Source organism: Heterodontus francisci, chromosome 6 (genome assembly GCF_036365525.1).
Source record: "Heterodontus francisci isolate sHetFra1 chromosome 6, sHetFra1.hap1, whole genome shotgun sequence".
NCBI classification, from domain to species: Eukaryota; Metazoa; Chordata; class Chondrichthyes; order Heterodontiformes; family Heterodontidae; genus Heterodontus; species Heterodontus francisci.
In genome coordinates this window covers 34,122,002-34,146,186 of record NC_090376.1, presented here as the reverse complement: position 1 = coordinate 34,146,186, position 24,185 = coordinate 34,122,002, and the positions used below count along the sequence as shown (strand labels likewise).

The window sequence follows — 24,185 nt, the reverse complement described above, 5'->3', positions numbered from 1 at the left end:
TTAAAACTTGTGAACAAATTGCTTTATTCAAAAAGTTAATGGGCTGAATTTTATTAGAACTCGGCGGCCTTCCAACACGGAAGTGCTGCTGAAGAGTCCCCGCGATATGACACACGGGAGCTCATTTAAATAGAGGGGGCGGAGTGGCCACCCCCAATAACATAGAGGGGGCGGCCGCTGCGTCCCCAGCAATGGTGTCCGGCACCACTGCGCAGGCACCAGCGCCATTTTTAAAGGGCTTCAAGCCCTTCACTTACATTTCAATGTTTAAAGTGGCAGGTTTTGAAACAGATTGCAATAAAATGTTATGCACACTTCAAATCCCCTCTCCCACCCCCTCAATGAATAATCAGTGTATTATTTGTCGCACCCCACCCCCAAAAACATTAAAGTTTCCATCACAACCTTCCCCCCCTGAACTTTATTTCCTTTAACCTTCAACCCCTTCCCACCATCCTCTCACCCAATCACATTCATTTTTGTCGCTCCCCCACCCCCTGCCCTGAAAATGTTATTCCTCCCCCTTCCCCACCAAGTTCTCGCCTCGGAAATACGGAGTTCCGAAGTCGTGCGAGCTGTGTTCGGCCGCAGTAAAGTCAGCGTGCGACAGCTGCCGCCTGCAGTTAAGTTAATTTACATCTCATTATTGTTCATTTAAATATTTAGATAAAGGCCCCGCTGCCGGGCAGCGGGAGAGGGGAGGGGTGAGTGGGCACACCAAGGTTCCCCATGCCGTCGGTAATATGCGGCGGGCTCTTGTTGACGTCGGGGGTCAAAGTGGGCCTCTCCCTGCTGAATATTATGGGCCCCCCCCGGCACGACCCACTGCATCAAGGTGCTGATAAAATTGAGCCCAATATATCTAAAATGTAATAAGGACAATTCAATGTTGCCAAAAGTGTTTAAAACTATTATCCTGATTTGGATTCCTCTTCAGAAGTAACTGATTGTATTAGCACGCAAGTTACAAAGGCACCACAATGGCCTGAAAATTAAAACGCACAATATTATTGCACAAATGATGAATATGCTTAGATCTTCTGCTCTTCTAAAATGTGCATTAAACCATTTAGAATGACCAAGTAATGGCACTGTTAAAAGAGCAGTCAGAGAAAAGTCATCTGAATATGTTAAGCATTTGTACATTAATATCACAAAATGTAACTTTCAGGCTTATATAGCAAAAATCAGCATGTTGCATGAAATATTTGATAGTGATAGTTTACCATTGAAGGCATCATTCATAGGAGCAAATATTGTGTAGTCATTATCTTGTGTGAAAGCAGCAGAAATTCCAGTTTCCTTCACCAAGTCATAAAACGTGGTCTGTTTGCCAATTGTTAGCTCCAAGACCTGCAAAGCTTTAAATGCAATAAGGAAAATGGTATCAGTGATGGTACAGTTTATCTGTAGTATATCAGATGTTCTTTAATGGACTTGTATTAAAAACAATCATCTTGCTCAATATAGCTCATTAAACAATTGTATTAATCTAGCTGTGGGATTCAGATCACTGAGTAATACATGAATGACTATTGATTAAGTATTGACATGTTATCATACAGAACTGTAAGTTTCTATCTTTCATTTTTGTTGTTATCAGTTCGGAGCTATTATATCCATTCGGGATGGTTTCTCTAAGTTGGAAAATGATTATGGTAATACATGTCCTTATTTTTCAAATCGCAGACCTCTGCACACACCTAATATTTGGCTGATGTCCCCATTTCTTTTGACCTGTAATGTCACATTAACATCACTCTAATTGCAAATGTGGTACTAAAATGATATTATAAATATTAAGAGAACCAAGAGATGAAATAGCAGAGGCTCTGACCATCATTTTCCAATCCTCTCTGGCTACAGGTGGAGGACTGGAGGAGTGCTAATATTGCACCGTTTTTTTAAACAGGGTGAAAGGGATAGTCCGAGTAATTACAGGCCAGTCAGCCTAATCTCGGTGGTGGGTAAATTATCGGAAAAGATTCTGAGGAATAGTATTAATCATCATTTATAAAGGCACAAGTTAATCAAGGGCAGTTAGCATAGAATTGATAAGGGAAGATCATGTCTGACTAACTTGATTGAATTTTTGGAGGAGGTAACAAGGAGGGTCGATGAGGGTAGTGCATTTGATGTAGCCTATCTGGATTGTATATGATTGAGAAGTTTGCAAATGATACAAAAAGTGGTCAGGTGGTTGATAGTGAGGAAGAAGGAGGTAGATTGCAGGAAGCTATCAATGGACTGGTCAGGTGGACAGAAAAGTGGCAAATGGAATTCAATCCGGAGAAGTGTGAGGTACCACAATCTGGGAGGGCAAACAAGGAAAGGGAATACACAATGAATGGTAGAATACTGAGAAGTGTAGAGAAACAGAGGGTGTTTGGAGTGCATGTCTACAGAAACCTGAAAATAGGACAGGTAGATAAAGTGGTTAAGAAGACATATAGGATACTTTCCTTTATTAGAATAGTGTAGCTACATTTATACTGGGGAGAGTAAGTAGATGCAGGCAGTATAACCTGGCCAGCATAATTCAGGCATATTTCAAAAAACAGTGAACTGCACCTCTGGAATCAGGACTCATGCTTCAAGCAAAGTTTAATAACAGTATGAGGAATCTAAGTACCTAACTACCCAACAAGATTCTTTGAATACAGTGAATACACATTAAATATTTCTCTGCTCATTTACATATATCGCAATTTAAAGAATTATGATTTTTCAAATGATTGAATATTCTTCTAATAAGTAAAAAAAATTGTAATTGAATGACTGACTGTTATACAAATATGGTTACATTAATCCTCCTAATGAAATAGCTTTCTAGTATAATAGTTTCACTGGGTGCCCTATCGCTGTAATAGTTATTTGGATGTGTAACCCACACATAGAATAATGCATTGCTCTACTGAAAATCTTTGTGGTATATGTGTTCTTCCTCTATACACTTGCCCTGTTTTCAAATGTTTTCGTTTTCCACACTTTGAATGCTTGCGTTGAAGAGCTGTAGGATTAAATGGAAAATTAAGCCTGTGTGAATGTTGGGGGAGGATATAATCAGGCTTGGATGTGATGGCCTCTTATGATTGTACTTGGCCACAGTTCCAAAAAAGCCATCAAATCAGTTCCTTCAGGGAAGAAAATGAGGTACTAAAACTGACTGTGAACCTGCCAGTGTCGTATCACGCTTAACTATGCCAGCAGAAATAACACCCATGTTACAGAATGAATTCATATTCTATCATCTCCAACTGATCCACCATTGCCCTTGTGTGTACTTAATAACTGATGCAAATCTAACTTTTGAAAAAGCTATCTTCCCATTCGAAGGATATCTGTGTTTTTATAAACACGAATGATTTCAGCATCATCTGGATCATTAATTAATTCCTGGTATCATGAAAATTGGTACAAACTCAGTTTTGCTCCTTATATAGCAGGGTTGTCCAACCTTTTCGCGTGGGGGTCACATTACAATCTTTGTCTTACATAGGGGCCAGTGACACAATTTCAGAAAGATAAAGGCATTAAAAATTTATCTTCCTATTAATCAAAACAACAACAAATGTGAATTTTTGTGAAGAAGCTTTAAACGAGAGGCCAAGTGGCCTATTTCTGTGTTGCAAACTTTCTATGATTCTATGAGATTAATTTATTGGCTTACTTTCTCATCACTATGCTGGACACTGATTTAGTGAGATACCTGGCATTTTTTTGCTTCCACAAGTAGTCGACATTTGCCTGCACACTGGTTGTAGTGATGCGGAGTATTCCGGATAGATGTCCATTTGTCAGGAATGATCTTGATCACTCTCTCTCCCTCTCTCTCTCTCTGTTCTCCCTGTCTCTCTCTCCCTGTGTCCTCCCTCTTTGTGTTGTGCCCCCTCTCTGTGTTATGACCCCCCACCCCCCATGTCGTCCTCACTTTCTGTGTTCCCCCTCTGTCCCCCCATCTTTCTCTCTCTGTCCCACATCTTTCTCTCTATCCGCCTCTCTCTCTCTCTGTCTCCCCTCTTTCTCTCCTCTCTCCGTCCCCCTCTCTCTCTCTGACCCCCTCTCTCTCTGACCCCCCTCTCTCTCTGTCCCCCCCTCTCTCTGACCTCACTCTCTCTCTCTCTGACCCCCTTTCTTTCTCTCTCTCTCTCTCTGTCCCCCCTCTCTCTGACCTCACTCTCTCTCTCTGTCCCCCCTTTCTTTCTCTCTCTCTCTCTGTCCCCCCTCTCTCTCCCCCTCTTTCTGTTCCCCTGGTGCCCCTCTCTCTCTCTCTGCCCCCCTCGCTCTCTCTGCCCCCCTCTCTCTCTCTCTGCCCCCCCGCTCTCTCTCTCTGCCCCCCCCTCTCTCTCTCTCTCTCTTTCTTCCCTCTCTCTCTCTTTCTTCCCTCTCTCTCTCTCTGCCTCCCATCGCTTTTTATGTTCTCCCCCCTCTCTATCTCTCTGCCCCCCATCTCTATCTCTCTGTCCCTCACTCTCTGTGTCCCTCTGCAGGGAGCGGGAGCATTCAGCAAAGCTGCCTTGTGGTTGGTCATTTTTTTAAAGAAAAATTACGCTGTCAGTTTCACACCTGACAGGTGTTGAAAGCGTGAACTGCAGTTTCCCAACTTCGGACAGATTCAGGGTTTTCTGGCAGCCTTGTAAAAAAAAGTTGGAACCTGCTCGAAAACCCTGAATCTGTCTGAAGTTGGGAAACTGCTGATCCCACTCTCAGCACCTGTCAGCTGTGAAACTGACAGCGCAATTTTTTAAAAAGCTGGTCTGAAAGAAGAAGACAATGGAAAATTTCTCATCTCTGAAATACATCCGCAGGCCAGATGGAAATCTTTGGCAGGCTGGATCCTGGCCCGCGGACCATATGTTGGACAGCAAGCACTGATTTTTGTAAGAATGGTATAAAAATGTTATTGGTTTAAAACTAGATTGAAGAAATTTATTGTGCTCAACTCTTATTCAATTGTCAAAAACTAGAAATGCAGTAGAGTTTCTTTGGAATGTGTACAAGGAAGAGATGAAGCACATCTCATTTCATTATTTCTGTCGCCCACAGGCTATCAATTACCTGCATCTGGAATCAGCACATTATCAATTAAGTGAATCACACCGTTGCTTGTCACAATGTCTTTGCGATTGACCATCTTCTGCCCATTAACAGTAAGACTATCACCATCACATCCAATCTCTAAATGTGATCCTTCCAAGGTAGCATAGGTTGAACCAGACATAATGGCTTCTGAACACTGGACAGAGTTGAGAATGTGGTAGTTCAGCATAGCTGCAAGAAAATAACAGAAGATTAATGTCTACAAACTGACTCGATCACATTCAACATGCTCCAATCCTGACTCCTGCCTGAAAACAGCTGGAATTACATCACGGGGAAGAGGTTGAAATTCTTGAGTGGTCACACCACTGTCAAAGATTGAAGGAAATGGTCCTTGATAAATATAAGTCAGGAATTGGGGGAAGGATTGGGGTAACGTGGGATTGGGTTAATCCAGGACCAGGGGAGAGGGAAGTGGTCAAAGCCTGGACAGAAGAAGTCCAAGATATCCTTGTATGTTGGGGCCTTCAAAAAATGAAAAGCATGAGACTTAGCTGGGCCTCCTGTGGCCAGGATCATGCATTTTACTGGAGGGATCGACACTGTGCAGGGTGTAGTCAGGCCTGTATAAAATGGTGTCATTGGGACACATCTTTGCCATTAAATTAAGACCCTGTTCCTCTGAGTCAGGAAGCCATTCTGTGCCTGAATTCAGGCAGTTGTGGGAACATGTTGGGAATAGGACCTTAACCCCTCAAATTTGCCCTGTTACTGCCGAGAGGGATGATTAAAATCAAGCAAACCTACTATTTCAACCAGAACCAATGGAAGTAATAAATGCAAAACATTCATTAGCAGGACTTTTCAAGCATGTATGCAACAGATCCCATTTCTAATCATATCCAGTACAGTTGCCAAATTGGTGACACAAGAAGAGTATGGCAGGAAGTATTTTGAGGCTAAAATAAACCTATATACCAACAGAACTAAAAATAAAAGTTGAAGTCAATGGAATGAAATTAGAAGGGATGTCCAATGAGTGGCTGAATGGCAAAATCCACCAACCCAATTCATTGGAGCCAAATCATTTCTATCTCCTTTTGGAGGATTAAGAGTTAACAATCAAGTTGAATTGCCTAACTGTAATGGTCATGGAGCAACAGGCTTCCTAGGGATAACAGGAGGAGCAAGATTCTTCCTAGGGAAAGCAAGAGAGATGGAACAGTAGGCTGACTATGAGCGATGGAGGGATGAATTATGTTCACTCCAGATGTCTTCTCATCATCTGCAAGGAATGCCTGTGCAAGGAAATATCTGGCTGGAACAACATCAACCATGAATGATTAATGTATAGTTTTAAAGATTAATGTAAGAAATAAATGCAGAGGGGGCCAATAAACCATAGCTTAGAATGGGTATCTATTACAATATGGGTAACTAAGCTGTTCTCAGGAAGGTCTGGAGACAGTGAATTCATGAAGTCTGGAGGTAATTAATCATGAGGGAGTTAGACATGTCAGAAGTTCAAAGGAGCGAGGGAAACCCGATGCTACCATCAAACTATATAGATTGATCACCTGTGCTGTAAGAATAAAGTCTATTCTGTAAACTCAATCATGTCGTGAATGTCTTACTTGAAGCATATTGCTGACAAGCATAGAAGGAAGGAGGTTGACTCAACATCTCCAAAGGAAGTTATGGTGAACATTTGTAAAACACTGGCTCGGCCTCAACTGGAGTATTTTGTCTAATTCTTGGCCCTACACTTTAGGAAGGATGCGAATGCAGAGTGGGTGCAGAAAAGATTTATGAGACTGGTTCTAGGCATGAGGGACTTCAGTTACATGAACAGATTGAAGAAACTGGGGTTGTTTTCCTTAGAGAAGGTTGAGAGAAGATTTGATAGAAGTATTCAAAATCATGAGAGATCTGGACAGGACAGATAGGAGAAACTGTTCCCATTGGTAGAAGTGTCAAAAACTAGGGGACACTGATTAGAGGTGAATAGCAAAAGAACCAAAGGGGACATGAGGAAAAATCCTCTTTTATGTAATGATTGGTTAGGATCTGAAATGCACTGCCTGAAAGTGTGGTGGAGGCAGATTGAATTGTTGCTTTCAAAAGGGAATTGGATAATTATCTAAATCAAAAAAAAATTTCAGGACTAGCTGAGTTGCTTTTGCAGAGTGCAGGCACAGACACAACGGGGCGAATAGCCTCCTTCTGTGCAGTAACCATTCTATGACTCATATAGTGCCTTTCACAAGCTCAGAATGTTCCAAAGTGCTTTATAGACAATGTAGTACTTTTGAAGTGTAGTCACTCTTCTAAGATTAAAAAGGCACAGCAAGTTCCCACAAACAGATAATCTGTTTCAGTGATATTGATTGAGAGATAAATATTGACATGGACACCAGGGATATCTCTCCTGCTCTTCTTCGATATAAAGCCAAGGGATCTTTTATGTCCACCTGCAAGAGCAGACAGAGCCTCGGTTTAACGTCTCACCCAAAAGAAGGGACCTCTGATGCTCCAGTGGTCGGGGGTGGGGGGGGCAAATGCAGGCAAGAATTCAATGGAGAGCTGGCAAAAACTTTATGTAAGTATTTTTGTGAGTGTCAACTGAGCGGGCGTGAAGCCTATTGCACCACAAGGGCTGAATTTTATGGGTTCCCCTGATGGTTGGAGGCGGTGGGGGGGGTGGGGGGGGGCATAGAATCACGACGATTGGGTGGGGGGGGGCAGAGGGAACGTTGCCACCCCTTCAGCAAGTCATTTTGCTGGTAGTGGGATAGGCTGATGGTCTTCCCACCCAGAGGGCAATTGAGGCCCTTAAGTGGCTATCAACAGCCACTTTAGGGACTCTTCCCCTGACTGCTGGGATTTAACCAGCAGCGGGGGTTGCCTCCGCCAAGCAGGAAGGGCGCCTTGCAATATGAGGCGTTCTCCCTCTAGGCTTGGAGGGGCTTCCTTCCCCATGCGCAATCTGTGGACACCTCTCTCCCAGACTTCATGCCCACCCCACTTGTCAGGGCCTTCTGGACTGGCCCCAGCGATCCCGCCTCACTTAGCTGAGGTCCGGGATTCCAGCACTGGGCCTAGGTCCAAGGCCTCTGCGGTACCAGCAGTGGCACTGCATCCAGTGGTGCTGCCAGTACTGCTGAGCTTCCAGCCCTGTGATTGGCTGGCAGCTCTTGGAGGAGGAATCCCCATCTTTAAAGGGATGGAGATCCTGACAACAGAAAATTCACTTGCAGAACAATGGAGGGTCATGCCGAGAGTGCTCGAAAATGCCGAGGCAGGGCTCCCCCGCCCTGCCTTTTTGGTCTGGCGCCCAGAGGCCTGCTGGCTGCACAAAATCCAGCCCCTAGTCAGCAGGGCAGACAGGGAAAGAAAATCTGAGAGAGAGATAGAGAGCTAAGGTGTGAGGAATCTTGTCTTGTTGAGATTTAAGGTTTCTTTTGAATGAAATGTACTTTTATTCCTTTGGATTTCCAAAAAAAACATATTTAATGTGATGTCCAGCAGTGCACGACCAGATAAAATTAAATATTCGTTAAATGTCAGGACATTGAAAGCTCAACAAAATGACCAACTAAACCCTTGTGAAAATGGGATTTGTTTTGAATGTGGTTTCTAAGTTTCTAGCGCATGCAAATTCGTTTCCTTGCAGAAGCCCCAAAAGACTATTCTGCCATTCTTTAAGCTATGGTTACAAAGCATCAAGACTGGATTTGTGACCAGCAGGATGCTATGTTATTTTAAAAACTTTTTGCAGACTGAAGCTTGAAGGCACATTGGGGTAGATCTTGACTTTGCACGATAGGGTAAAATGTGTGATGGCAAGTTGGCAGCCTGTTTTACATTTCTCCTGAATCTTGCTTCCATTGACCTCAGTGGATACCTGACTTGCTCTGATTCATTTTGCACCTCTGCAGAAAGTCAAGATCTATGCCCTTGTGCCTATTAGGCCAACAGACCGTTTTAACACATCTGAAATGCAAATACTGACATAAATCAAAGCAAATTGTGGAATGTGGGCATAGCCTCAAACAAAAGGGATAATCCAAATGTTTGCTTTGAGCTAATTGACCCGACCTGAGTCATTTATTGCACTGCACATCAGTTAACAAAGTACCTTTCAGTGCCACAGTGTCAGTTAGGATGCGTTCCAGCACCTGTCGTGAAAGTTTATCAAAGGCTTCATTGGTGGGAGCAAAGAGTGTGTAATGTCCATCTTTGCCAAGGACTTCAAGCAGCCCTGAGGCAGTGGCAGCAGCCTAAAGGAAAAGAATGTTAGATAGTAACCAATAAATTACAATTCTTGACATTTTAGGATCTTACATATAAACATTCATCCAAGTGTTTTAATGATCCAAGGTGCAAATGTAGTTATGGAGTTATGTAATAAAAACTAGTTGAGACATCAGAATGGTGCTAAATATCATTTATAATTTTCCACAAACTGCTCCAGGCAATTCCATTGAGAAAAATGAATGGCAAAAACGATACCTCCAAATTGGAGTCCAATGAATAGCTTGGTTGCAAACTAATCATTGACAAAAATAGATGGTAAAATGGTCTCTGTTGTGGCTCAATTTTAAAGTTAAATAGTCGTGTTTTTAATCACATGATACCATTACATTATACAGTATATATATGCTGATTAGTTCTTTCTTACAAACCTGTGTAAGAACATAACAAAAAATAGGAGCAGGCGTTTGGCCCATCGAGACTGCTCTGCCTTTTAATAAGATCATTGTTGATCTTGGGCTTCAATTCCATTTTCCCATGCACTCCCTATATCCCTTGATTCCCAGCCTTAAATATATTCAACAATGGAGCATCCACTACGCTCTGGGATAGAGAATTCCAAAGATTCACAATCCTTTGAGTGAAGAAATTCCTCCTTGTCTCAGTCCTACATGATTGTCCCCTTATCCAGACACTGTGCCCCAGTGTTCTTGATTCCCCAATCTCTCAGTGTCTACCCTGTCAAGCCCCTTCAGAATCTTGTAAGTTTCACCGAGATCACCTCTCATTCTTCAGAGAATATAGACGCAATTTACTCAGCCTCTCATCATAGAACAACCCTCTTATCCCAGCACCAATCCAATGAACCTTCACTGTCCTGCCTCCAATGCAAGTATATCTTCCCTAAATATGGAGAACAAAACTACCGACAGTATTCCAGGTGTGGTCTCACCAAAGCCCTTTACAATTGTAGCAAGAATTCTTTATTCTTGTACTCCAATCCCCTTGCAATGAAGGCCAACATGATATTTGCCTATAATTGCTTGCTGTACCTGCATGCTAGCTATGCATTCCTTGTACGAGGACACCAAAGTCTCTCTGCACATCAACATTTATAAGTTTTACGCCTTTCAAAGATATTCTGCTCTTCTATTCTTATGACCAAAGTGATTAATCTCACACTTCCCCATATTATACTCCATCTGCCACCTTGCTGTCCACTCACTTATCTTGTCTATATCTCTTTGCAGCCTCTCTGTATCCTCATTACAGCTTGCATTTCCACCTAACTTTGTATCATCAACAAACGTGGATACATTACTCTCTGCCCATTCATCGAAGTCACTAATACAGATTGCAAATAGCTGAGGCCTTAGCACTGATACCTGTGGCACTCTACTATTTACTGCCTGCCAACTTGAAAATGCCCCATTTATGCCTACTCTTTGCTTCCTGTCCATTAACCAATCCTCTATCCATGCTATTACGCTTTATGAGCCTTGCCTACTAACCTTTTGTGTGGCACCTTATCAAATGCCTTTTAGAAATCCAAGTATACTACATCTACTGGTTCCTCTTTACCTACCTTACTAGTTACATCCTCAAGAAACTCTAATACATTTGTCAAACACGATTTTCCTTTTGTAAAACCAATCGTTTCTTAGCACATTGTTAAGACTTCCCTAACAATAGATTCCAGCATTTTCCTGATGATTAATGTCAGGCTAACTGGACTATAGGTCCTTGTTTTCTGTCTCCCTTCTTTCTTGAATAGCAGTGTTACATTTGCTAAATTCCTGAATCCAGGGAATTTTGGAAAATCATAGCCAGCGCATCTATTATCTCTGTAATTATCTCTTTTAGAACCCGAGGATGTAGGCCATCAGGTCCTGAGGATTTGCTGGATTTTAGTCCCTTACATTTCTCCAACACTTTTCTTCTACTGATATTAATTACCTTAATTTCCTTTCTGTCTTTATCACCCTTTTTATTCCCAAGTTACCCTTTATTTTTGGTATGCAAATTGTGTCTTCCATTGTGAACACAGACACAAAATATTTGTTCAATGACTGCCATTTTCTCATTCCCCATAATTTCTCTTGTCTGCTTCTAAGGGACCAACATTTACTTTAGCTACTCTTTTCTTTTTTATATATTTACTTGTAAAAGCTCTTACAATCTGTTTTAATATTCCTAGTTAATTTACTCTCGTATTGTATTTTTTCCCTTTTTATCAAATTTTTGGTGGCCTTTTGCTGGTTTCTAAAACACTCCCAATCCTCAGACTTGTTAGTCTTCTTTGCAAAATTACAAGCCTCTTCTTTTAATCTAATACTATCCTTAACTTTCTTGCTGAGTTTTTACTTTTCAATGGAATGTGATTTTATTGACCATTTTGGGCATTAGGAACACTGAAGAACTTTGAAAAGCCACAAACTATTAAAGCTGCCCCTTTAAGCTGTTGTAAGCCTTTAAATCCATACTACAATTAGCAATCGCCCAATCAGACATTTGCAATGCCAAGAGTTCACCTCCAGTTTGTTAATGAGGCTGATTCATTACAAGTGGTGTCTGCTCACTAAAGGTCAACTGCCAGTTGAACTTTAGCCCAATAAGAAAATATAGGTCTATGTATTTACAAGTGGTAGTAGCATGGTATGTGATCTAACTAGTACTTAGATGATATGTTAACACAACGGTCCCTTTATCTCTTTCCCATCATCAAACTGGAGGTGAACTCTTAATGCCCACAGTAACTCTGGTTTTGTAAAGCCATGGGATTAGGGAGTTAATTACCTCCCAACCCTGGAAACATTCTCCTCAAACCCCATAGCAAAAAGGACAATCTGCACACATTTTTAAAAAAGATCCTTTTGGGGTCCAAGGTGCTTGCCTGGCCTGGACCCCAGCAGTGATGAGGACAATGTCATGTCTTCTCTGAGGATTGGCAGTGGGAACTTGCAGTTAAGGTAATCACTATCCCACTGTAAGTTAGTTGCTTGGCAATAATAAGGCACATGTACAACTCTTTACAAGGTATTAAAAAAACTCCCTGAAATAACAGAGATCCAGCAATAACCAGATCTCTACCATTTTCCATGAGGTTCCACTGGTTTCCTAGTAGGGATATAGTGGGAGACCAGTGGAGCCATGCAGAATTTGAGGGCCTGCTATATTTCTAGTTCCTCACAGGCTTTCACCTGATGGTAACATCGTGCTAATTTATGACAGGCTGAGGATCATTTTGGCATGCCATCTTTCATGCAATACCATGTATACTATGGCAAACTTCTGAATAATTTTCCAGTATAGGGTTAGACACGGGTCTAGACCTCATTGTGATGCCATAGGGAGGTCTGCTAGCACAGCTGTCATTGGGAAGAAGTAGCTCTACCAGCTATAGCTGCCAAAGTGAGATTTGCTATCTCTCTGTAAAATGTTAGAATGTGGGTGCAGGCTGTCTCACATCCTTCCACTGGTTCCCTTTTCCTGCAAATATATTAGTTCAAACAATGCCTGGTGGCAAACCCCCTGGGGTCAATAAAAGGGCAAAATGACTAAATAAATAGCTGCATCCGGCATAAAGACTCAAGAAAGTCTAAGTGCTCGCTGGAAGCAAAGAAAGACACAAAAAGGGTCTTTAAAAAGTCAAATGCACTTACCTTGAAATGTCCTGCAGCCTGCAAATTCTCCCAATTTCATGTCCCATGTCAGGTTTCACGGGCATGCTGAAGCATGCCTTGGGCCTGACAACAGTAAGGAGCCCTTTCACACACCCTCTGAAAATGTCAATTAAGCTCCCACCTACTTTGGGTGGGAACTTCAGGTACCCATATCAGGCCCAACCTGAAAATTAAGCAGGGCCCTAACCTAATGAAAATCTGATTTCTGACTGATTTGCATTCCCCTATTGCCCAGAATTGAAATGGCAGTAAGACAAAAATCACCTCCAATGCATTCATTCACAATGCCACATTTTCACTCACTTTAATTGATTATTGTGCCAGCTCACTCAGGTTTTCAGGTAGAACATTAAGCATTTAATATACAAACTTTTAAACCTAATAGTGCTAAAATGTATTTGTGCATTACACCTTAAACTGAATATTTAGTTAGTACTGTCATATTCAATAATTTCCAATATTCAATGTGCTGACAATCAGAGATTATTAACCGGTTCTGCTGAGGCAGCTTTGAAAGTGAGTGCGGGAGGAAGGTAGGATGGGAGGGCTTTGGGTCAGCGGGCCAATGAGTTCCTGCTTCTGGCCAATCTTGCTGGAGGTGGGGTGGAAGCAGCAATGACTACCTGCCTGGAAGCGGTGGACAGTAATTTGAATATGTAAGTGCCCACTTATGGGCAGATTGGGGATGTCGCCAGGATCTTCCTAGCCACAGATGGGCACCCCCACTGAGGCATCTTATACTTACCCTCCCCCATTGGAGCCGCAAGGATCAGAAGGTCACAGCTGTGGCCGCAGGCCTTCCTGTGGAGGGGTTTCCAATCTGCAGAGGTGGCCTGGCAGCTGTGGCAACAGTTTAGTTTTTTAAAAATGGAAACATCTTCAGAGGGCACCTCAAAATGGAGGTGCCTTCACAGTCTCCCTCCTACAGCAGCAGCGCCCACCTCTGCTGGTGGGGCTGCCACTCTTCCAAGGACAGCCTTAGGAACCCACCCTCCATCATTAATTGGATGGTGGGTGCGGAGGCGGCCAGTTAGGAGGCTGCCTCCTGTAAAATCATGTCAGTGGGTGTGCTGTCAACAAGTGCGGTGTCAGAACCCAGAAATCGTCCTGACCAGCGATTATTTTTAAAGTTGGTAAGATTCCACCCTTAATGTGGATTATCTGTTATACATCAATTTACCCTGAGAGATGAAAGCTCGTCAGTTCCTTCAATGACATCCTCGACGGTGTTCCCGACTGCTGTGATAACTCGGTCAAGTACGTGCACAACACCATTGGTTGCAATTTGGTTTGCATAAAGTACTTTAGCACAGTTCACTGTAACAATCTGCAAAGGTAAAAAAAAAGAAATATATTCGAGCAAGTTTTACAATTGGTAGATTTTTTAACTCAGTATTCAAAGATTTCAACCTTAATTCCACATTTTCAAGACTTTGCTGATAGAGGATTATAAACATTACATTTATATAGCTGAAGTATAAAGAGAATATTTTCCAGTTATAACTTTCAATCTTCTTCCACTGCCTTCCCTCCATGGCTCATCTCTATCATAGTTCCATTCCTATCTGTCCCAGTGTAGCCAAACCTTTTCCTCAAATGCATTCTCCTTCCATGTCCACCTAGTTATCTGTGAGATGCCCTAAGATGCCATTTTATCCCCATTCTTCTTGATAATCTACATGTTGCCTCATTGCAACACCATTCAATGGAATTAGGGTAGTGGCTATATAACAGCCCTAGTAATCCAGAGGCCTAGACAATAATTCAGGTTCAACATGAGTTCAAAGCCCACTATGACAGTTTCAGAATTTGAATTCAATGGAACAAATATGGAAATTAAGGAGCTTGTATCATTCAAACAACAATGAAGCTGTAGGATGATCTTTGAGGAAGGAAACCTACTTGACTTTACCTTGTCAGTCTTGTATATGATTTTAGTCCCAGACCAACATGGTTGACTTTTAACTGCCCACTGAAGTGAGCTAACAAAGTCTGTGCAGTGGTTCAAGAAGGCCCAGCACCACCACCTTCTCAGAGTATTTAGGGATGGGCAATATATTCCAGCCTTGTAAGAAGAATTTTAGGAATTCAGAGGATTTTAACAGCACTTTTTAAATTCACTGATAATTAAAGTTAGCCTGAAAATTGTTATATTAAATAATCTATACATTTCAAACGAATAAACAGAATCTTTAATTATGTTATCCTGCTATCTCTTACTTTGCTACTTTATTATCATAATGCTTCCTCAGAGTACAACTCCCTATTGTAAATGATGAATTTAGCAAAACTTCTAAAGAGTTTCTTCAAAAACAGCTGAAAAGCTGCACATCATAGTTTGTGCTGCAGCAGATATCATGGGGTAGATTTTATGAATTCGCACTTCTGCTGTGATAAGAAAGCATATAGAAAGAAAGACTTGCACTAATACAGCACCTTTCATGACCACAGGATGTCCCAAAGCACTTTACAGCCGATGAAGTACTTATTACACTGTTGTAATGTAGGAAATGCAGCAGCCAACTTGCACAGAGCAAACTCTCAATATAACCAGTAATTGTTTTTGTGATGTTGATTGAGGGATAAATATTGGCCCCCAGGACACCAGGGATAACTCATCTGCTCTTCTTCGAAATAGCGCCATGGTCTATCTGAGAAGGCAGAGAGGGCCTCAGTTTAACATCTCATCCAAAAAAACAGCACTACCAACAGTGCAGATCTGTCTCAGCACTGCAGTGTTAACATTGATTTTTGTGCTCAGGTCCTGGAGTAGGACTTGAACCCACAGCCTTCTGACTTAGAGGTGAGTGTGCTATCAACAGAGCCATGGATAATACAGTTAGCATCAAGAATTTAGGTTCACAGGCAATGTTCTCTGTTAGCAGTGTGGCCACACAGCCATGCACAAATCAGTTGCTTTAAGATACCGCACGTGCACCACTGTGCAAAAAACTTTACAGGCACTTAACCACGCATTTAAAACATAAATTGCCCATGCACTCCAAAAAAAATGTTAGAGGGCAGGTTGCTCATAGGCCATTCAATTTAATGGATGGAAAACTGTGCAGACTGCACCTGAATTTCTGATATGCAATCCCACTAAGTATTTACATCTGCTGCAAAGGAAACCTTCCAAAGTGGACAATACTGTAGTTGTGGGAACAGCAGGTGGAAGATTTCTTATATTATAATTTGCAATAACTCATAAAACATATTCTTTATACTCACATTTATGAGTTCAATACTGAGAGAAACAAAGGAAATCTTTCTCTAGGATTTTTATTGCAGGCTGTTTTACAAACTAAGGATGCAAGAGAGATTCTCAAAAGAGCATTACTGCGTCTTCAAAAAAAGGTCAAATTTACAATTACAGTTTATCTCTTCTTTATGACAAGTTTATAAAACAGGATGCCCTGTGATCGCAATGGATTTCTATTGAGTTAGTTGATCTGTTGCAGCAATGGATACAGCAGGCAGTGGATACAGCAAAGGCTATGGGTCCTGATAACATCCCGGCTACAGTGCTAAAGGCTTGTGCTCCAGCGCTAGCCGCATCCCTAGCCAAGCTGTTCCAGTACAGCTACAACACTGGCATAACCCCAACAATGTGGAAAATCGCACAGGTGTGTCCTGTGCACGAAAGGCTGGACAAATCTAATCCAGTCAATTACCACCCCATTAGTCTACTCTCGATCATCAGCAAAGTGATGGAATGTGTCATTGAGAGTGCTATCAAGCAGCACTTAACAATAACCTGCTCACTGATGCTCAGTTTGGGTTCCGCCAGGACCACCCGGCTCCAGACCTCATTACAGCTTTGGTCCAAACACAAGCAAAAAACTGAATTCCAGCGGTGAGGTGAGAGTGACTGCCCTTGACATCAAGGCAGCATCTGACCGAGTGCGGCATCAAGGAGCCTTAGCAAAATTGAAGTCAATGGGAATCAAGGGGAAAACTCTCCACTGGTTGGAGTCATACCTAGCACAAAGGAAGATGGTTGTGATTGTTAGAGGCCAATCAGCTCAGCCCCAGGACATTGTTGCAAGAGTTCCTCAGGGGTAGTATCTTAGACCCAACCATCTTCAGCTGCTTCATCAATGACCTTCGCTCCATCAAAAGGTCAAAAGTGGGGATGTTCGCTGATGATTGCACAATGTTCAGCACCATTTCAGACTCCTCAGATACTGAAGCAGTCCGTACCCACATGTTGCAAGACCTGGACAACATTCGGGCTTGGGCTGATAAGTGGCAAGTAACATTTGCGCCACACAAGTTCCAGGCAATGACCATCTCCAACAAGAGAGAATCTAATCATCTCCATTTGATGTTCAACAGCATTACCATTGCCGAATCCCCCACTATCAACATCCTGGGAGTTATCACTGATCATGAAACTAACTGGACCAGCCATATAAATACTGTGGCTACAACAGCAGGTCAAAAGCTGGGAATCCTGCGGTGAGTACCTCACCTCCTGACTCCCCAAAGCCTGTCCACCATCTACAAGGTGCAAGTCAGAAGTGTGATGGAATACGCTCCACTTGCCTGGATGGATGCAGCTTCAAAAACACTCAGGAAGCTCGACACCATCCAGGCCAAAGCAGCCCACTTTATTGGTACCCCATCTACCACCTTAAACATTCACTCCCTCCACCACTGGCACAGAGTGGCAGCAGTGTGTACCATCTACAAGATGCACTGCAGCAATGCATCACGGCTTCTTTGACAGCACCTTCCAAACCTGCGACCTCTACCACCTAGGGGCGGCACAGTGGTGCAGTGGTTAGCACCGCAGCCTCACAGCTCCAGGGGCCCGGGTTCGATTCTGGGTACTGTCTGTGTGGAGTTTGCAAGTTCTCCCTGTGTCTGCGTGGGTTTCCTCCGGGTGCTCCGGTTTCCTCCCACATGCCAAAGACTTGCAGGTTGATAGGTTAATTGGCCATTATAAATTGCCCCTAGTATAGGTAGGTCGTAGGGAAATATATAGGGACAGGTGGGAATGTGGGAGGAATATGGGATTAGTGTAGGATTAGTATAAATGGGTGGTTGATGATCGGCACAGACTCGGTGGGCCGAAGGGCCTGTTTCAGTGCTGTATCTCTAAACTAAACTAAACTAGAAGGACAGGGGCAGCAGATGCATAGAAACACCACCAGCTACAAATTCCACACCAAGCCATACACCATCCTGACTTGGAACTATATTGTTGTTCCTTCACTATTGCTGGGTCAAAATCCTAGAATTCCCTCCCTAACAGCACTGTGGGCGTACCCGCACCAGATAGACTGCAGGAGTTCAAGGCGAGACACTCACATCCCAAGAACAAATTAAAAAAGGTAGGTATTCTACAATGGATCAGAGCATTCCAAGGCTTGGAAGGGGAACAATCATCCAGGGATTCTGCTCTTCATTGTATCCTAGCAACTACCATGTCTGCAGAGCAGGCATTTGACTGTCAAACAAAAGCAGGATAACAAAAGACGGTGATGGTCTTCGGTGTTGATAGCAACATTGACTGTAAAAGCTCACATATCAAAGATGGGCATTTGTGTGAGGAACTGGACCTCAGCAAGAGTCAGTAGGGACTAGATTGGATAGCTCCCCAAAACAGGTGCAGGGATGGTGATGTGTGATTACCCCTGCCCATTCACTATAATGGCCATGTGATCTGCATGGAAGATGGCAGGATCCCCAAGGACACATTGTACAGCGAGCTCGCCACTGGTATCAGACCCACCAGCCGTCCATGTCTCCACTTTAAAGACGTCTGCAAACGTGACATGAAGTCCTGTGACATTGATCATTGGGAGTCAGTTGCCAGCGATCGCCAGAGCTGGCGGCAGCCATAAAGGCGGGGCTAAAGTGTGGCGAGTCGAAGAGACTTAGCAGTTGGCAGGTAAAAAGACAGAAGTGCAAGGGGAGAGCCAACTGCAAAACAGCCCTGACAACCAATTTTATCTGCAGCATCTGTGGAAGAGTCTGTCACTCTAGTATTGGCCTTTATAGCCACTCCTGGCACTGCTCCACAAACCACTGACCACCTGCAGGCGCTTACCCATTGTCTCTCGAGACAAGGAGGCCAAAGAGGATGATTCACTATAATGCAGGCAGCACGCCATCTTCATGGCACCTGCTCATTATAATGATTGCTGCGTGCAGCCAGTGCTAACTACGCAGTTCATTGACTGCACCCTTCAGCAGGGTGCTCAATATTGTTACTAGTTAGCACTACTTAAAGTTAGCCTGCACCTCTTTAAGGGAAGGTGAATTGCAGCTGCTGATGGTGCTGTCAGTCAGAACAGTGGTGGTCAATATGGCTGACCATGGGAGAGAACAGGCACCAAGGTTTTCCAACTGCTGTGGAAGAGGTGAGAAGGAGAGATGCCCTGTACCCCCAGGAGGCCCTCCAGTCACAGACTGAGAAGATAGCCATGATCACAAAGAGTTTACCCACCCATCTCAGAGGGCAATTAAGAGTCAACACTCTTGCTGTCAACGCCTTTGCTGCACTAAGGGGAATCCTGCAATCCTGGCAAACCCTTGTATTCACTCTGCCTACTTCTCTTTGGTAAGAGGGAATGAAATGAAGTTATCCCTCTTTGAATAGAGAGTCTCAATGACCTCCTTGATGCAACAGTGGATGCCAAATTGTGAAATGTTGCTAATATCTCCAGATCCAGTCTGGAAGAAGTCAGATGTACAAAACTTCACAGAAACATGGCAACATAAAAAAATAGGAGCAGGAATAGGCCATTCGGCCCTTCCAGCCTGCTCCGCCATTCAATACAATCATGGCTGATCATCCAAACTCAGTATCCTGTTCCCACTTTCTCCCCGTATCCCTTGATCCCATTAGCCCTAAGAACTATATCTAACTCTTTCTTGAATATATTTAATGATTTGGCCTCAACTGTTTGCCGTGGTAGAGAATTCGATCGGTTCACCACTCTCTGGATGAAGAAATCTCTCCTCATCTCAGTCCTAAATGGCTTACCCCTTATTCTTAGACTGTGACCCCTGGTCCTGGACACCCCGCCATCGAGAACATTCTTCCTGCATCTAGTCTGTCCAGTTTTGTTAGAATTTTGTAGGTTTCTATGAGATCCCCTCTCATTCTTCTAAACTCTAGCGAATACAAGCCTAATCGACCCAATCTCTCTTCATATGTCAGTCTTGCTATCCCAGGAATAAGTTTAGTGAACCTTTGCTGCACTCCCTCCATAGCAAGAACATCCTCCCTCAGATAAGGAGACCAAGACTGCACACAATACTCCCGATGTGGTCTCACCAAGGCCCTGTATAATTGCAGCAAGATATCATTGCTCCTGTACTCGAATCCTCTCGCTATGAAAGCCAACATACCATTCGCCTTCCTAACTGCCTGCTGCACCTGCATGCTTACTTTCAGCAACTGGTGCACAAGGACACCAAGGTCTCGCTGCACCTCCCCCTTTCCCAATCTATCGCCGTTCAGATAATAATCTGCCTTTCTGTTTTTGCCACCAAAGTGGATAACTTCACATTTATCCACATTATACTGCATCTGCCATGTATTTGCCACTCACTCAACCTGCCCAAATCACATTGGAGCTTCTCTGCATCCTCCTCACCGCTCACACTCCCACCCAGCTTTGTGTTGTCTGCAAACTTGGATATATTACATTTAACTCCCTCATCTATATCATTAATATACATTGTGAATAGCTGGGTCCTAGCACTGATCCCTGCGGTACCCCACATGTCATTGCCTGCCACACGGAAAAAGACCCGTTTATTCCTACTCTTTGTTTCCTGTCTGCCAACCAGTTCTCTATCCATGTCAGTACCTGACCCCCAATCCCATGTTTAATTTTGCATGCTAATCTCTTATGTGGGACCCTATCGAAAGCCTTCTGGAAGTCCAAATACACTACATCCACTGGTTCTCCCTTATCTATTCTACTAGTTACATCCTCAAAAAATTCCAGTAGATTTGTCAAGCATGATTTCCCTTTCGTAAATCCATGTTGACTTTTTGCGATCCTGTCATTGTTTTCCAAGTGCTCTGCTATTACATCTTTTATAATGGACTCATAGCCGCAGTCACCTTCACAGCCACTGACAATGCGGTCCTTGGGCTGCTCTGTGGTTGGATTTGTGGCTGCAATAGTTAGCAGTTTTCAGTGACAACCTCCTTAGTGAAGCACTGACATCTGAAATATTGGTTGTCGTTGGAGTTCAGTTCAAAGAATTGCAGAGATCGCTTCTCCCCCTCCTCTTCTCCTAACTTGTCTTGCTCTGTGTGACCTCTGCTCATTCTCCCAGTCATTCTCTATTCTAAGAGGGAGGCCAACTAGTGCACCATGTCTAGGAGCAACTGGTTTGTGCAGATGTCAACAAAAGTCAACAAAACATACCTTAGCACCTGCCCTACAGATTTTTCAAACTTGAAAGAACTATGGAAAGCACCAAAAACGTAGAATTGTAACAACAGTCAGAAGAAATAAACCACCAATTAACCTGTAAGTAGTTAATGATCCCTTTAAGTAGTTCTAGTGGGAGGTCCTTCATGCATGTTCAGCTGTGCAAGCTTAAGAGAGGGCATTGGCTCGAGTGTGAGCTTCAAAATGGCAGCACTGGCTTAACAATCCATGTTGCACTCTGAAGTCATGATTTTCCTGCTCTGCATACATCCATCAGATGTTAAGTACACATGCGCTAAACTCTTGACCAAAATGGCATCCAATGTGCTTTGCATGCCATTTTGAATCCTAAACAAATAGCCAATTTCACCCTCAATGCCTTCAGGGAAGGAAGAAAAGCAGGAAAAATGTAACTCTTTGTTACACATACATCAAGCATTAGCACAATTTCTGGATTATCACCATCTTCAATTTGTTCATTTATAGATGTGTCTTAGAATAATTTAATATTTTAAGAGCTGGATTTTTGTTGCTGCAGAATATGTACCAGTTTCTAACACTAATAAGATAACATCAAAGAAAAATACTGCAGAAGCTGGAAATCTGAAATAAAGACAAGAAATGCTGGAAATACTCAATAGGTCTGACAGCATCTATGGAGAGAGAAGCAGAGTTAACGTTTCAGGTCAGTGACCCTTCATCAGTTCTGACCTGAAATGTTAACTCTGCTTCTCTCTCCACAGATGCTGCCAGACCTGCTGACTAATAAGATAACTGTGTGCATTGCAACCAAGTTTCACACTGAGTAAGCACTTTTCTGCTAACTTATTTTATGCTGAATACAGACATGCTTCAAAAATGCTGAAAGATGTAAAACTGCGTAAAGGCCCCAAACCTACCCCATTTGGATAATGATTGATGAGAATGTTGAAGTCATTATACATAGACGGCACAGTCATTCCATCCTTCATATCCTTTGTCAATAAGCGATAGTTCACCATATGGTAATGCAAAGCATTGAGGAGTTCAATGTTGACATTGCTTAGCAGTGCATTGCGAATCTCCTGTTAGGGAATAAAAGGCAATGTCAGTTACTTAACCAGACCTTTGTGCCTACAATTTACAGTGTTATTTAGAAATACATTATGATGTTACATCTAAGATTGGAACTTCACCATTGAAGTAATACCATAAAATAACAGTTTATTTCCAGGACCTTATAAATGTCTCATAATTTAAATGTTGAGAACAGTCATGAACAGAGAAACATTTTTAGCTCATGCCAAGTTTTTATTGAAGATCTCAGCTTTTTCAGCATTATATTTAATCCTGATGTATTGCTCCCTGGTTAGTCCTTCTTCCTGCCCCGACCCCAGCACAACCATTGCTTCTGCATATCTTTTCTCCAGCTGAGCTGGCAGCTGATTGAATCACAACCTGATCAGGCTTTTTAAAAAATGCTGTACGTTTCATGTTTTCTTTTAAAACTAACTATTTTTGATTTGAGGGGAGATTTTCTGAGGTAGGGCACGCACATTGCAGTGTGGCTGACAACTCATCAGGCCTATTGATTACTTCCATCAGCCAGCAGTGAAATTCAAACTATAGCAACAGCTTTTCAAATTAACTTTCCTCAGCTAGCTTGTAATTTGCCATCTTTGCACAACTTTCTTGGTCTTACTGCCTATGGAAGAGGGGTGTTTTCTCTTGCAAATATTTTATAGGCAACTTACGGCATCCAGCAGCAGCCAAGCTTCATCACTTGGTGCAAAGAAGGTGAAAGATCCGACTCCTTCAATCTCTTTTCTTAGATTAGATCTGTCTGCATAATTCTGTGTACTTCTAGCACCCACAATACCCAAAGTACCATAGACATGATCAATTGGGGCAACTAAAAAGAAAAATAAACAAGGAAAGAGTTTTAGTCAAAACTGATCTTCACAGGAATGTACCCCAGCAAACACAATGTAAGCTTTTGAAGTTTTGTAAGTTAAGAAACTGATAACCAATCTTAGCAACAGGCTGCTGGCTTGCACTAAATTATACTAATGATATAAAGTGTCATCCTATCACCATTTCCATTATGGGATAATATAAGATTCATTTGGAACTACGTGGCATTTATATATTTTTTGAGACAGGGTATGACGTGCAGTGCACTATATCAGTATGGTAAAGTGGGCCACCTGATCGCTTTTTCAAAGGTCTCTCAAAATTTCATTGGCTGGAAACTTTCATTGGCTTCAGTTAAATCTCATCACTTAGTGATGTTGCAAAGTACCATTCCAAATGTGAAGTTCTATAGTGAGTCAATGTTACCCACTGAAGTGCAGATGATTAATTAGTTGCTTCTTTGGATCAAGGGTATTTATTCTGGGAGTAAGCTGTTTTGAATACAGCTGACTCTTCTTCCACTGAGACATTTACATCTATTAAAGCTAGCGTTTTAGTATGGAATTATATCTGAGAAAAATGATTCAGGAAGCAATTCTCAACTTGATTTTCATCTCACTTAATTAACATGGTTTCAAATTGCCTTCAATTGGTATAATTTCAAGTATAATTATGATGTAATATAATAAGTCAAATGGAACCAAAACATTCACTCATTGAGAGTGAAGGTAAAAGCTTACGACGAAGGATTTTGCTTTTACTACTGATGTACGAATTAACAAGATTGCTATCTGACCAATTGGTTCAAAATCTTTAGATTATGATTGATAGATTGGTTAAACATTATTAAATAAAGAGTAATATGTTCTCTAACTACTGCTATACTATAGCAAACAAATGCTCAATGAGTTAC

General features: G+C 42.4%; 1 protein-coding gene across 4 annotated transcripts in view; it reads right to left on the bottom strand.

The window, feature by feature from the left end:
- Positions 1–24,185, bottom strand: part of LOC137371237 (periostin-like) — a 100,707-nt gene that overhangs the window by 47,200 nt on the left and 29,322 nt on the right. For all 4 annotated transcript variants that reach the window (XM_068033451.1, XM_068033452.1, XM_068033454.1 and 1 more), the window contains exons 4-9: positions 23,113–23,270; positions 22,279–22,443; positions 14,158–14,304; positions 9,179–9,320; positions 5,059–5,271; positions 1,227–1,361 (exon numbers count right to left, since the gene is read on the bottom strand). In XM_068033451.1, the coding sequence (XP_067889552.1) occupies positions 1,227–1,361; positions 5,059–5,271; positions 9,179–9,320; positions 14,158–14,304; positions 22,279–22,443; positions 23,113–23,270 (960 nt within the window). The remainder of the gene's footprint in view (positions 1–1,226; positions 1,362–5,058; positions 5,272–9,178; positions 9,321–14,157; positions 14,305–22,278; positions 22,444–23,112; positions 23,271–24,185) is intronic.